The sequence below is a fragment of the Haliotis rubra genome, unplaced genomic scaffold (genome assembly GCF_003918875.1).
Source record: "Haliotis rubra isolate DU_JTF1 unplaced genomic scaffold, ASM391887v1 Scf434, whole genome shotgun sequence".
NCBI lineage: Eukaryota > Metazoa > Mollusca > Gastropoda > Lepetellida > Haliotidae > Haliotis > Haliotis rubra.
Window position 1 is genome coordinate 652000 of NW_025767118.1, and position 14651 is coordinate 666650.

General features: G+C 41.9%; 1 protein-coding gene across 1 annotated transcript; it reads left to right on the forward strand.

Moving 5' to 3' along the window:
• Positions 1-2048: 2048 nt before the first annotated feature.
• Positions 2049-7678, forward strand: LOC124289144. The gene is given in 4 exon segments (XM_046725746.1): positions 2049-2244; positions 2411-2509; positions 3826-6030; positions 6033-7678. Coding segments are annotated over 4 exon segments (3624 nt in total). The 5' UTR covers positions 2049-2220; the 3' UTR covers positions 7329-7678.
• Positions 7679-14651: the final 6973 nt, after the last annotated feature.

Here is a 14651-nt window from a genome sequence, read left to right on the forward strand (position 1 = left end):
GCCAAACGGACGAAACCCACCAATAAACATGCCAGCTTCCCTTAAGTATCTGGTAGGGCGGTCAAGATAGCTCGTCTTCAAGGACCCCATTTCTGTCATCCTTGGTTGTTCACGCAAGTCATAAACATATAAATATACACGCAAGCAAAGGGCAAAATATATAGCACATCTCAAGAGGATTTAAGCTCGCCATTTCTCTCACATTCTCATACGCCAAAGCAGTGTAGCTATAATACTACGTCGATAATCACCTGGTTTTACGATAGCGAGCGGTAATCTATTGACTGCCTTGCCCTACGGAAGAATGGTGTTCTAGCCATCGATCACAAGGGCTCAATGCAATATTAAAGTAACGATGTGGGTCTAAGAATAGAAATCGATCATTCAGATTGACTGCTTCAAAGACTGCCTCAAACCGTACAAGAAGTCGGAATCTTTGTATGGATACCGTTGGGACTGGTATTTCCCAACACCAAGCTCCACGATCCATCTTCGGTATGGCGGGGTTACCTTCTGGTTAAAGCTGTTATCCGCTTTATATAATGTGTGAAACCCATTTCTTGTGGTCCTCTGCCCTGATTATATTGATATGGCAGGACTATTGCTGACGGGCTTTAAACACTCACTCAAGTATTCCAACTTGTAGACACACAAGTGACTAAATTTGGCTACACGCCCCTTTTAACAATATTCCAGCAATATCACAGCTGAGGACACCAGAAATGGGCTTCACACGTTGTACCCATCTGGGGAATCGAACGAGGGTCTTCGGCGTGACGAGCGAACGCTTTAACCACAAGGCTACCCCACCGCCCCGTCGATAGACAAGAAAAATATATGCAGGCTATATTTGAAATAGTCTTATTTTAGCTCTGTTAAACTAACATTCTATATTTATTCTGTTTGTATTCTAAATTTCCTGTTGATCCTGTTTTCGGAACCAACAGATTCCAGCGATATAAACTTAAACCATGTTCAGGTTGGTGTATAATGTCTCTATAATTTTGCTTGACATTAATTACGTTAAGTTTACTTGCTCAAAACGCACATTCAGAATAGCCACACTCAATATCAGCTGCGAGAACAACAGCGTAACGCCGTGACGAAACCTTTACATCAAATTACATGTAAAAAATGTTCGTGTATTTTGTCATCTGCTGTTATCACCGAGGAAGTCATTCCGTTTAGACACTACAATATACTACTATAAAAATTGATTATTATTTCAATCATTTCTCACAGAAGAAGTCTTCAGGTAAAAAACAAATAAACTTGTATAATAAACTGATGAGCACTTGGGGACACATGGGAAATATAAGTCATAGCGGGGGTCGATTTCATTGATGCAGTTCAGGGACACGATCCACAAGCGTTAGTAACGTTACGACCTGTCGTAACTCTATAGTTTAGCAATGGCTTACGAATGTCGTAGCGCTACGAACGTTTTGTAGATCAGGGCCCCTATTTTCGAGAATAGGCACCCAGGGTCCAGTAGGCTACCCTAGTTGACAGTACTTTCCAACACACACACCCTCCCCCTGCACCTCTGTCGTAACGCAAACTTAGTGCTACGATAGGTAACATCCGCACAAGAGTTGTAGCAATAAACATCCTTGTTGATATAATCAAATTATTCTACTCATTTGTGAATGGCTGAATCAAGGTGTTTACTATGAATGAACCTTCCTAAGAATGCCAGCACGTTTAGTAACAATCGTAATCGTTTATCCAATCAAACTGTTTCGTCGAGCGAGCGAAACTCCGTGCAATCTTTTGTGTGCAAAGTTTGAGATGAAGAGTGGTGACGTCACTTCCTCGCTGAATTCAAAACTATGGTGCGGATGAGTTCATGGTATATATTTATCACTAAAAATGAACGTGGCAAACTTGATGAACAAGACTGACTGTTAAACAGATAAAGAAACATCGCTTTCTGACAAGGCCCCGAATTGTGAAATATGCAAGAGCACAAAAGCTAGTGTTGTGAAACGCAGCCTACTGCGGAGACATAGCTATAGGGACAATAGAGGCACAATATCTATACAACAGTATTCATTTAAACTGTACAAACTAAATCAGGGCGGTATGTATGGATGCGTGGGAAAGGAAGAACGTATAGCGGGCGTGGTGGCAAGATGTTAAAATGTTCACATACTTGACCCAATCTGTTAGTCAACCGTGGTAGACGTAAGTCATCGATCATCAGAGACGACGTAAGGAATGTCCGCGACGTTGATGATTAAGGTATAACCTCCGTTGTCTATATCCATATATTTAGTAACATGCTTGCAACGTGTGTGTCACATGTAGAATGTCGTCGTTTAACCTTCCCCGCAGCAGATAAGTTATTTTGTTGTCAATACATGGCAATTTTGAATTTTATAGAAATCTCTTCTTGTTTTTGTTTCAGACTAAAGTGCCGCTACAGCGGCGGTCCACCTCAATGGCTCTCGTTCCGGGGGAGGCATCGGAGGATGGAGACTTTGTCACCCTCCGGGCGTACAGAGATGTGAGTAAATCTCCCCTTCACATCCACTGAACACAAACGTCAAGTATATGAGGGACGGTTGGGAAGCCTAGTGGTTAAGGCGTTTGTTCGTCACGGTGAAGACCCGGGCTCGATTCACCACACAGGTACAATGTGTGAAGCCCATTTCTGGTGTCCCCCGCTGTGATATTGCTGGAACATTGCTAAAAGCGGCGTAAAACTAAACTGACTCACTTGATCTATATTTGGATAAGATATGCATTCTAAACAGTGAAATATATGTTGTTCATACCAATTGAGCTTCGAACCTCGACTCGCCACGATTATGTTTACCTGTGAAGATCCGGGTTAGATTTGGTCCTCAGCAACCCATGCTTGTCGTGAGAGGCGACTAACAGGATCAGGTGGTCAGGCTCGCTGACTTGGTTGACACATGTCATTGTATCCCAATTACGTAGATCGATGCTCATGATGTGGATCACTGGGATGTCTGGTCCAGACAGTCGCCATATAGCTGGAATATTGGTAAGTGCAGCGTTAAACAACAACCACTCGCTGACTTGATTGACACATGTCATCGTATCCAAATTAAGTAGATCGATGATCGATGATCGATCGATGATGTTGATCATGAGTGTAACTGATTTTAAACCACAGGGTGAAATAGATTAACATGAGTAAGTACCTACTTAGCGATTAATGTTTCTGATAAAAGTGCCGAAACATTCGCTCGTCATGTTTGTTCGCCCGTCTTAGATTAACAATATGTGAAGGTGGCTTCTTTTGTCCTCAAAGGGGGGTGGGGGGTTCGCTCGTCACGCCGAAGACTCGGGTTCGATTCCCCACATGGGTACAACGTGTGAAGCCCATTTCTGGTGTCCCCTGTCGTGATATTGCTGTAATATTGATGTATACTCAGCTCACTCACTCACTCTTTGTCCTCAAGCTGGATGTTTCAAATTTTACGTACCGGTGAAGGTCCGCGTTAGAATGAGCCTTCAGTAACCCACGCTTGTCTACCGGTGAAGGTCCGCGTTAGAATGAGCCTTCAGTAACCCACGCTTGTCGTAAGAAGCGTCTAACGGGATCGGGTGGTCAGGCTCGCTGGCTTGGTTGAGACATGTCATCGGTTCCCAATTGCGCAGATCGATGCTCATGTTGTTGATCACTGGATTGTCTGGTCCAGATTCGATTATTTACAGACCGCCGCCATATAGCTGGAATATTGCTGAGTGCGACGTAAAACTAAAATCACTCACTCACTCAAAATTTACGTATAGTATAACATCCACTCACTCACTCCCTCCCTCACTTACACTTTAGCTTTCATATTTCAGAAGAGAAGAAAAGAGAAGACAAAGGACATAGAACTACCCACAATAGCCGAGCATCCTGACAACTCAAAGAAGGTCTCCCAAAGTGACATTTCTGTCCACGAGAAGGCACCTCTACACAGAGAACCCACTGTTGCCAATGCACACGTCAGGGATGAGCTGTTTACTGCAGTAGAAGAGGGATCTGTTGAAGAACTAAAAAATAAAATCATTCATCTCCCGGCAGACTTGGTAATCACAAGCGAAGCTCTTTGGAAGCCGAAAACTCGTGAAAACATCCTTCATTTTGCTTTTGAAAATGGTAAGAGGGCGATCATTGAGTATTTCATGAATACATTCGACCCGAAGTTAACCGCGGTGTTGATGGGTGAAGACTACGAGGTGTTTATGGGAAATCTTCATGGGAAGAAAAACATACTCCACAAGATCACCGAGATGAAAGACATAGAGTTAGCAAGACAAGTTGTCAAGAAAATGTCCATCTATAACAAGAACACCCTGATGCAACTTCTGAAACAAGAAACACCAGTACAGATTGCAGGGCAACGTCCAAGGACCTTCCCATGCCTTCACCTCGCCGCCTTCTACGGCTACACCGACTTCGTCCAGTTCTACCACGACTGTGGCATGGATGTCAATCACATCAACGCCAAAAAGGACACAGCCTTGCTTTGGGCAGCCCGATGGGGTCATGAGGACACAGTGAGGGTATTATTAAAAAGAGGAGCAAAGCCAAATCTTGAAAACGACAAAGGTTCTACAGCCTTATATTGGGCAGTTAGATATGGATTTACTGGAACGGTGAGACTGTTGGCAGAGGAAGGTTCCGCCGATGTCAACCTGACAAGAAAGCTCGGTCTTGTTGCGCCCATAGTGTTGGCGTCTGCTCTCGGACATGACGAGATCGTGAAGATATTGTTGAAAAATGGAGCAGACGTGAATCATGTGATCAGAGGCAGAGAGAGGCCAATACACCACGCAGCGCGGGAAGGGAACACAGACGTCCTTCTGATTCTACTCAACAATGGCGCGGCTATTGACGAGACTGATGAACGTGGCGACACAGCACTTATCCTCTCAGCCAGGTACGGGCACGGACAGATCCTAGCTCACCTTATCAAACATGGAGCCGACATCAACCACAAGAACCACAACGGAGAAGGCGTGTGGTATTTCGCATTTGAAAATGACACAAGCCGAATCCTAGAGATCCTCATTCAAGTCCTCCAAAACATGGGCTTTCTGAAGCCATCTGAAGAAGATAAGAACAAATTAACTTTCACCAAGGATGTCAAATCTCCCATTCTTCAGGCAGCTAGTCTCGGGCTTGTTGACAAAATAAATATGTTGCTGGGTCTAAATCTTGACCCAACAGCATGTGACGAAGAAGGAAATTCATTGCATCACCACGCAGCAATGTCCAATCAGTTTCAAGTTATTAAAACATTTCATTCACAGTACAGCATCGACGCTCAAAACGCCAGAGGTCAGACAGCACTGCATCTAGCGTGTAAATCCGGACACCATGAAACTATCGAAGTACTAATTCAACTAAAGGCAAAAGCAGGTGTAAAGAATTTAAGAGGCGAAACGGCTCTCCATATGGCCGCATCTTCCAAGTCCATTCGCCCCGACACAGTTAAAATGCTTCTGGAGCATATCATCAAGACGCACACATGGGAGAGTCTCAATGTCAGGGACGACAAGGGGAATAACCCATTGCACACCGCGGCAGAATTTGCCTCCCAAGACGTCCTTTGGGAGTTCCGGTTTGTTCGACTCAAAGATAAGGATGAAAGGGGGAATACTCCTATGCACGAATCAGTGCGTCCAGGCGAACCGGAAGTGCTCGACACCATGCTGGATATCTACGAGACTATGAAGAGAGATGTGGATATCAATGAGCCAAACGATGTCAAGGAAACAGTACTGCATCTTGCTGCCATGGCTGGATTTGACGAAGGAGTAAAACGGCTGATTCTTTTCGAGTCAGACTTGAGTTTACAATGTAAAGAAGGAAATACTGTCCTCCATTGTCTCACCAATGCCATAGTGGATAACCCAACCAAAGTTCACATGTACCTAAAGGTGCTGGATGCCATTATAAAGCAAGCAGTGAGATGGTGGTGTATTAAAATGGCCATCGTTACCCTGATGACAACCGAGATCTGTACTTCCATTACAAACGACAAGCTGTTCATCATCTGACATGTGGGATCTACAACAAAAGTGACCTGAACGTTCTATCCCTGGCGTGTCGGGTCGGTTGTGTGCAGGTTGTAGAGCGAATTATGCTGATGGAGCACGTGATGTGCTTCAGTTTACAGAAGAAAACCAGATACGACATCACTCACATCACACCCAGAACAAACGACTCTTTGTCCGGCATGCGTGGTAGCGGGAAGGTTGTGCCCAGACCATCCTGTCTGGAGTGGCTCTTGTCCACAGAAAGTCCTGAACGAGCTGCAAGAGTCCTTGACATTGCTCCCATGAAGGAGATCGAGAGAGTGTACAGTAACGTCGCTGCAGTCACCTACCTCCTTATCATCGTCCTACACATTCTGTACATGACACTCTTCAGTGTTTCTGCTGTTGCTCTAGGGGAGAAAAGGAGGAATGCCAGCATTGATAACTCCATTGACGTCTCTACCGTCATCTTCTATGCAGTTGTGCCACTCGAGCCGGCTCTACTTCTGTTGTACATGATCTACTCATTCATTAAGGTACTTTGCCAGGGAGAGTTTACAATGAAGTACAGACTTCAGAAAGGTTCCAGTGACTTTGTATCGGTCATAATTAGATATTTTTCAATAGTCTTGTCAGTTGTATATTCCTGTCTTGTATTTGTTTGGATGGGGCTCTACATGGGCGGATATACCTACCAGGACTACATCCTGGCCCCGGCCCTTCTAATGGGATGGTTTTTGACTATAACGTACACCAGAGGGTTCCGACCTATCCACTACTTCTGGAGGATGATTCAGAACATGATCATGCGGGACGTCATGAAGTTCATCTTCATCTACTGCTTCGTCCTCCTTGGATTTTCATTTGCGCTGCACGTCCTGTTCCAGGCGTCCTCCCAAGTCATCGCGAGCTACCCGAACCCCTTGCACACGATGTTCCTAACGTTCAACCTAATGCTAGGTATGGCCGATCTGTTTGATGAAACCTTTGAGACAAATATGTCTCTTGCGGGAAGACATACAGTCTATGCCAAGATAATATTTCTGGTGTACATGGTCCTTGCTGCCATCGTGTTGCTGAATCTGCTGATAGCCATGATGAACACGTCTTACTCATCCATATTGCAAAAGCAAACACTGTCATGGCGGATCGAATCAGTGCAACTCGGAATCGACTTGGAGAAGGCCGTTCCTGCTGCTTCCAGACTTTTCGCAGGTGGAAAACTGCAGCGGGGTCATATTGTCCCTGAAAAACAGAGCCCGGGGATGTCAAGTGGTTCATTGAGGTTCACAACTCAACACAGACAACTGCCCTTATAGAAGATGATCCAGAGATGGAGGCAGTGAAAGAGTTAACGGAAAGGGTCAAGGCTATGGAGGTCAAGGTCACTGAACAGATGAGGCAGGTTCAGCATACCTTAGATGAGATTCGCCATGAAATATTCACAAAGAAGGCTTAATAACTATGTGTTTTAATAAAGCAGTGACACGGGAAATTTGCCCTGGAAGGAATGATCATATTTCCGATTCATACAACTGTTCTTTGAATCTGCATTCTCCCTATGACGAGTCACAGTATTGTCGACGAATTACAGAAGTTACGGGGCGGTGGGGTAGCCTATAGCTAGTGGTTAAAGCGTTGGCTGGTCACGCCAAAGACCCGGGTTCGATTCTCCACATGGGTACAATGTGTGAAGCCCATTTCTGGTGTCCCCCGCCGTGATATTGCTGGAATATTGCTAAAAGCGGCGTAAAACTAAACTCACTCACAGAAGTTATCCAAACATTAGAAAACGAATTCACTCACTGTTGACCTTAAAATTGATTCAACCTGTATGAATTATGACCAGACACACATACTAGCATGTAAGTACGTTGTAAGTAAGTATGGATGGAATGTACACATGTACATGCAGTCTGAAGCGTTAAAGGTTGCTATCCAGCTTCATACTGACCCCTAGTGCCTTGTACAGCGCCACATGTTTTGGGACGTACCATTTGAAAATAGGCTGTTATATTACGGGTATGGCGTGGCCGATCTTAATTCGGGCCAGTTGTAACGTGTACGATTTTAGATTTCCACTTAGAATTGCATTTTGTTATTACCCGTATTATTGTGTTTATCTTTTGATAAAGATAATTCCATCAAGACTATCAAATGTATTTTACTGTTCTCAGATGGATAGTCATCGGATCAATGGTTTTATTGATACCCAAAAACTGCGTTGGTAGTGGCCTTTTGAAACCGTGTATTCTCGTATTCTACATGTATTCTTCTGTACTTGTGTGCTAAAACCCCAAAATGTTTTGCTTCGGTTCACTTTTTTTAAACTATACTGAACAACATTAGAAACGCACCACACTAAAATGCACCGACGATGCTCAGATATCATGGGTACATTTCAGTCTGACGGGGATATTTCGTATTATATGGGTGTTGCGTTTCTAGTGTTGTTCAGTATATGTAACACTTCGGTTTTAGCTGACAGAACTTAGTTTCTGAACTTGATGCTATTCATATGAATAGTGAAATCACACTGTCTTCCTTATATTGAACTGCAAGCGATTATTCTCAAAGTAAACTGACGAGCAAAAGAAAGTATACACGGATGCTTGATTAAAGGAAGCATATAAGAAATGGTTATACAATGGCGATGTATTAGATACGGGTATTATAGTAGTGGTGGACCTAACGTTAGCGGTGTAAACACTTTTAGACCTGAAAACAGTTTAGAACTTTTGTATTTTGGGGCGTTACTTTCTTTTGAAAAGCAGTGTATTATGATTGCATGATATTTGTTTGTCATCCCAAGCTAATACGCTAAAATGCATATGTCACAATTTAATGAATTGTGATGTACGAACACTCAATGCAGATCTGATTATATTCATAATATTCTCATCAATGCTCAGCTGCTGTTTGTTATTTACCTTTTTCAAAGCAAATGTGATATATTTTGTATCAGTCGCTATCAATTGTTATGAATATATATATTTATCAATTGAATATGACATGTTATCATTCTCTATTGTCCATCATGTTATTTGTAAACACAAATATTGTTCTTTTACATTGTCAACTGAGATCAGAAGGTTATATTTATAAGTAAAATAAAATTGTTTTTAATTGTTAATGTTTTATTTCTACGATTGGGATGTGATTGTGTCTTGGTTTACCTGAAGCGTGATTACATTTCTGCATGAATTTGAAATCTCAACCCCAATTAATTTAATATGGTACTTTCAGCGGCTGGGTTGCAGTATTTAATTTTCTTGCCACGTGCAATCTTGATGTGAGAGAAAGCCTAAAGAGAAGAGTGAGTGAGTTTAGTTTTACGCCGCGCTCAGCAATATTCCTGCTATATGGCGGCGGTCTGTAAATAATCGAGTCTGGACCAGACAATCCAGTGATCAACAGCATGAGCATCGATCTGCGCAATTGGGAACCGATGACATGTGTCAACCAAGTCAGCGAGCCTGACTACCCGATCCCGTTAGTCGCCTCTTACGACAAGCATAGTCGCCTTGTACGGCAAGCATGGGTTGCTGAAGACCTATTCTACCCCGGATCTTCACGGGCCCCTAAAGAGAAGAAGGATATTACCACCTTAAAGTTAAAATCCATGAGGGAGGGTGGGGTAGCCTAGTGGTTAAAGCGTTCGATCGTCATGCCGAAGACCCGGGTTCGATTTTCCACGTGGGTACAATGTGTGAAGACTATTTCTGGTGTCCCTCGCCGTGATATTGCTGGAATATTGCCAAAAGCGGCGTAAAACACAACTCACTCACTAAAGCGGCGCCCACGAGAACGGCATGGGCTGATCAAACCAAGTCGAACACAGTGTCATTTGATTGTGGCACGGCCAAGGGACGTAACTCTGCAACGCGATTGTGTCAAACTTGTCCCTTGTGTAAGAACGAATATTTCAGTTGTTAAATAGCATATATGTATCGGTAAATTGTTCGAGGACCTGATGTCTAGTCACCGAAATGGGTCATAAATCATAATCAATATTTAAACATTAGCAAATAAAGTGAACACATTGTTTTATATCCAATAAAAGGATATACTTGTGAAACCGGTGTAAAACGTGGCATAGTTGAGGCGTTCGGAGTGGACAACTTCAGATATACCCCATCATTCCAAAGTGGCTATCACAAGCGATACGTATGGGATGCTTTGTTCGTTGTGTAACGCCAAACTCAGCATTGGAAACCAAAAGTCACTGTGTTCTTTATTCTGATTGGTTCCACTTAGAATTGCATTTTGTTATTACCCGTATTATTGTGTTTATCTTTGATAAAGATAATTCCATCAAGACTATCAATGTATTTTACTGTTTTAGATGGATAGTCATCGGATCAATGGTTTTATTGATACCCAAAACTGCGTTGGTAGTGGCCTTTTGAAACCGTGTATTCTCGTATTCTACATGAAGTCTTCTGCACTTTCTGTACTAAAACCCAAAATGTTTTGCTTCGGTTCACTTTTTAAACTATACTGAACAACATTAGAAACGCACCACACTAAAATGCACCGACCATGCTCAGATATCATGGGTACAATTCAGTCTGACGGGGATATTTCGTATTATACGGGTGTTGCGTTTCTAGTGTTATTCAGTATATGTAACACTTCGGTTTCAGCTGACAGAACGTAGTTTCTGAACTTGATGCTATTCATATGAATAGTGAAATCACACTGTCTTCCTTATATTGAACTGCAAACGATAATTCTCAAAGTAGACTGACGAGCAAAAGAAAGTATACACGGATGCTTGCTTAAAGGAAGCATACAAGAAATGGTTATACAATGGCGATGTATTAGATACGGGTATTAGATATGGGTATTATAGTAGTGGTGGACCTAACGTTAGCGGTGTAAACACTTTTAGACCTGGAAAACAGTTTAGAACTTTTGTATTTTGGGGCGTTACTTTCTTTGCAAAGCAGTGTATTGTGATTGCATGATATTTGTTTGTCATCCCCAGCTAATACGCTAAAATGCCTATGTCACAATTTAATGAATTGTGATGTACGAACACTCTATGCAGACTTGATTATATTCATAATACTCTCATCAATGCTCAGCTGCTGTTTGTTATTTACCTTTTCAAAGCAAATGTGATATATTTTATATCAGTCGCTATCAACTGTTATGAATATTTATATTTATCAATTGAATATGACATGTTATCATTCTCTATTGTCCACCATGCTATTTGTAAATACAAATATTGTTCTTTACATTGTCAACTGAGATCAGAAGGTTATATTTATAAGTAAAATAAAATTGTTTTAATTGTTAATGTTTTATTTCTACGATTGGGATGTGATTGTGTCTTGGTTTAACTGAAGCGTGATTGCATTTCTGCATGAATTTGAAATCTCAACCCCAATTAATTTTAATATGGTACTTTCAGCGGCTGGGTTGCAGTATTTCATTTTCTTGCCACGTGCAATCTTGATGTGAGAGAAAGCCTAAAGAGAAGAGTGAGTGAGTTTAGTTTAGTTTTACGCGCTCAGCAATATTCCTGCTATATGGCGGCGGTCTGTAAATAATCGAGTCTGGACCAGACAATCCAGTGATCAACAGCATGAGCATCGATCTGCGCAATTGGGAACCGATGACATGTGTCAACCAAGTCAGCGAGCCTGACTACCCGATCCCGTTAGTCGCCTCTTACGACAAGCATAGTCGCCTTGTACGGCAAGCATGGGTTGCTGAAGACCTATTCTACCCCGGATCTTCACGGGCCCTAAAGAGAAGAAGGATATTACCACCTTAAAGTTAAAATCCATGAGGGAGGGTGTGGTAGCCTAGTGGTTAAAGCGTTCGATCGTCATGCCGAAGACCCGGGTTCGATTCCCCACGTGGGTACAATGTGTGAAGACTATTTCTGGTGTCCCTCCCCGTGATATTGCTGGAATATTGCCAAAAGCGGCGTAAAACACAACTCACTCACTAAAGCCCACGAGAACGGCATGGGCTGATCAAACCAAGTCGAACACAGTGTCATTTGATTGTGGCACGGCCAAGGGACGTAACTCTGCAACGCGATTGTGTCAAACTGGTCCCTTGTGTAAGAAACGAATATTTCAGTTATATAGCATATATGTATCGGTAAATTGTTCGAGGACCTGATGTCTAGTCACCGAAATGGGTCATAAATCATAATCAATATTTAAACATTAGCAAATAAAGTGAACACATTGTTTTATATCCAATAAAAGGATATACTTGGGAAACCGGTGTAAAAACGTGGCGTAGTTGAGGCGTTCGGAGTGGACAACTTCAGATATACCCCATCATTCCAAAGTGGCTATCACAAGCGATACGTATGGGATGTTTTGTTCGTTGTGTAACGCCAAACTCAGCATTGGAAACCAAAAGTCACTGTGTTCTTTAATCTGATTGGTTGAAAAACGTGATCAAATGGTATTTGATTCCCGGAAATTCTCTGCGTATTAATACATACAAACATCGCTCACATCATTTAAGAATTGAATGTCAGTTTGTGTGTTTGCACTGAAAAATGAACGATGTCAAAGCGGTGTTCAAACTCGTGTGAACGAGCGAGTTTACGAGCGAGTTCACGCGAAGTTTGAACAACGCTTTGACATCGTTCATTTTTCAGTGCAAACACAATAAACTGATATTCAATTCTTATAATTCGCACTTTGAAGTTTACACATACGTTTTCCACCCACTTGTAGATGATCATTGTTTAGTGTGTTTTAATACCTGTAAAATGTTGTAATGCCATTTGGTTCAAGAACGTACGTATTGCAGCGATGTTTGTATACACAGCGATTTTATTTTTTTACATGTATCCCAACCCTTGAAGAAATAGTTCTCAAAGTATTCGATCTTTAAAATATAACAACAAATTCGTTATGAGGTTTGAAACTGCTTCAATAAGTATAATCAATAACAGTATCAAACAGAAACAAATATCAGAAGCAATAACAATACCATTTTAACAAACTGGCATTGTACCTTTTCACTTGTAAATACCTTGTTTGACCGCGTAATAATACACTGACCGACTTCGAAGTTGTGCGGCGTGGCGAATAGGAAACTGATCTTGTTGTATTCTATTTATTTGTGATTGTTTATTGTGAAATTTATTGAGCAGTTGTTAAACAGACCTCGGGGCAGAAAACCGCCGGATGAACCCGCAAACTGCGAGACATTAAACTCCTGTGAAAAGGAACAATGTTCAGCAATCCGTTTGGTAGTGACATTGCCAAACTTGGGGTGACTTGAAACAGGTTCGTTCGCGAAATTGGTATCACCAATTATTGGGGTCCTTGAAACCGAAGCGAAAACGTTCACACACGTATGAACGGTGTTTACACAAGTATGAACGATTAGAGAGGTTCAAGAGTAATGAACCTTGAAATTTAGATCACATGACCGCTCTCAACCAACCAACGTTCGGGAATCTGTGTAAACTTGAAAGCACGAAATTATTGTATTGTTACATCGTCAGCTGTGATGACGTCAATAAAATGATATTGTGACGTAAATTCCGAATGACGTCACAAAATGAGCAGTTCCAGATGCTACCATGGGAGACAGCCGAAACGGCCGGCTGATGACATTTCACTGCTGTACCCGTACTCGATGTCAATGAGAGCAGACACAAAAACGTGTGTGGACCTTTCGGTTTTACTTTGTGTGTTTACAATGTCGATAACATCATGTGTTGGCGAATTTCCGGGTGTTATTGAGTATTTGAAGCACGGGAATATTTCATTTGAAATCTCCGGCTGACGCCGTCGGTTACAAAATGAATTCCCGTGCTTCAAATACTCAATAACACCCGGAAATTCGCCAACATTATGAAGTTTATCTCCTAAATATTCCACCTGTGTGGCGGCGGTCTGTAAATACAGTGAAACCTGTCTAAACCGGCACCCCACGGGACCGAAATATAATGTAATCGACTCTGGACCAGACAATCCAGTGATTAACAGCATGAGCATCGATCTATGCAACTGGGATACGATGAAATGTGTCAACTAAGTCAGCCAGACTGACCACCCGATCCCGTTAGTCGTCTCGTACGACAAGCATGGGCTACCATTTCTTTTTAAAATGTCCAAAATTTGTCAGTTGCCGTTTTGATCTGAAGAAACACTTTGAACTATCAAAAGTTCACTTAGATATTGATACCATTCTTTACGGCAACCCTGCTCTGCCAAATACTATTAATGAAAATATCTTGAGACATGTGCATAAATACATTGTACGCAGTAAACGCTTCGATTAATCAATAATATGTCTTAATGTTATTATGTCCATTCATTACGTCCATTCATTTTGTTCATGTTTCTGATGGGAGCGGGCGGTAATAAGTTACATAACTTGTGCCCAATCCATTTCAACACTGAATAAAATATTTTCAAACAAACTGAAGATCAGTTCCAACCAAAATCTTCACGGGTCTTCCCCAAATGAAGGAAGTTAAAAGGGACTGAAAATGTACAAAGACTTTAAGAATGATTCTAATTGACTAAAAACTATATTAAAAATATGATATCAAAATATTATTTGTCATTTGGAGAACATAAAATTTACCTCATGTGACTACACTCTCACAGGCATCTCTCCTAAATGTTGTTTAACGCCGCACT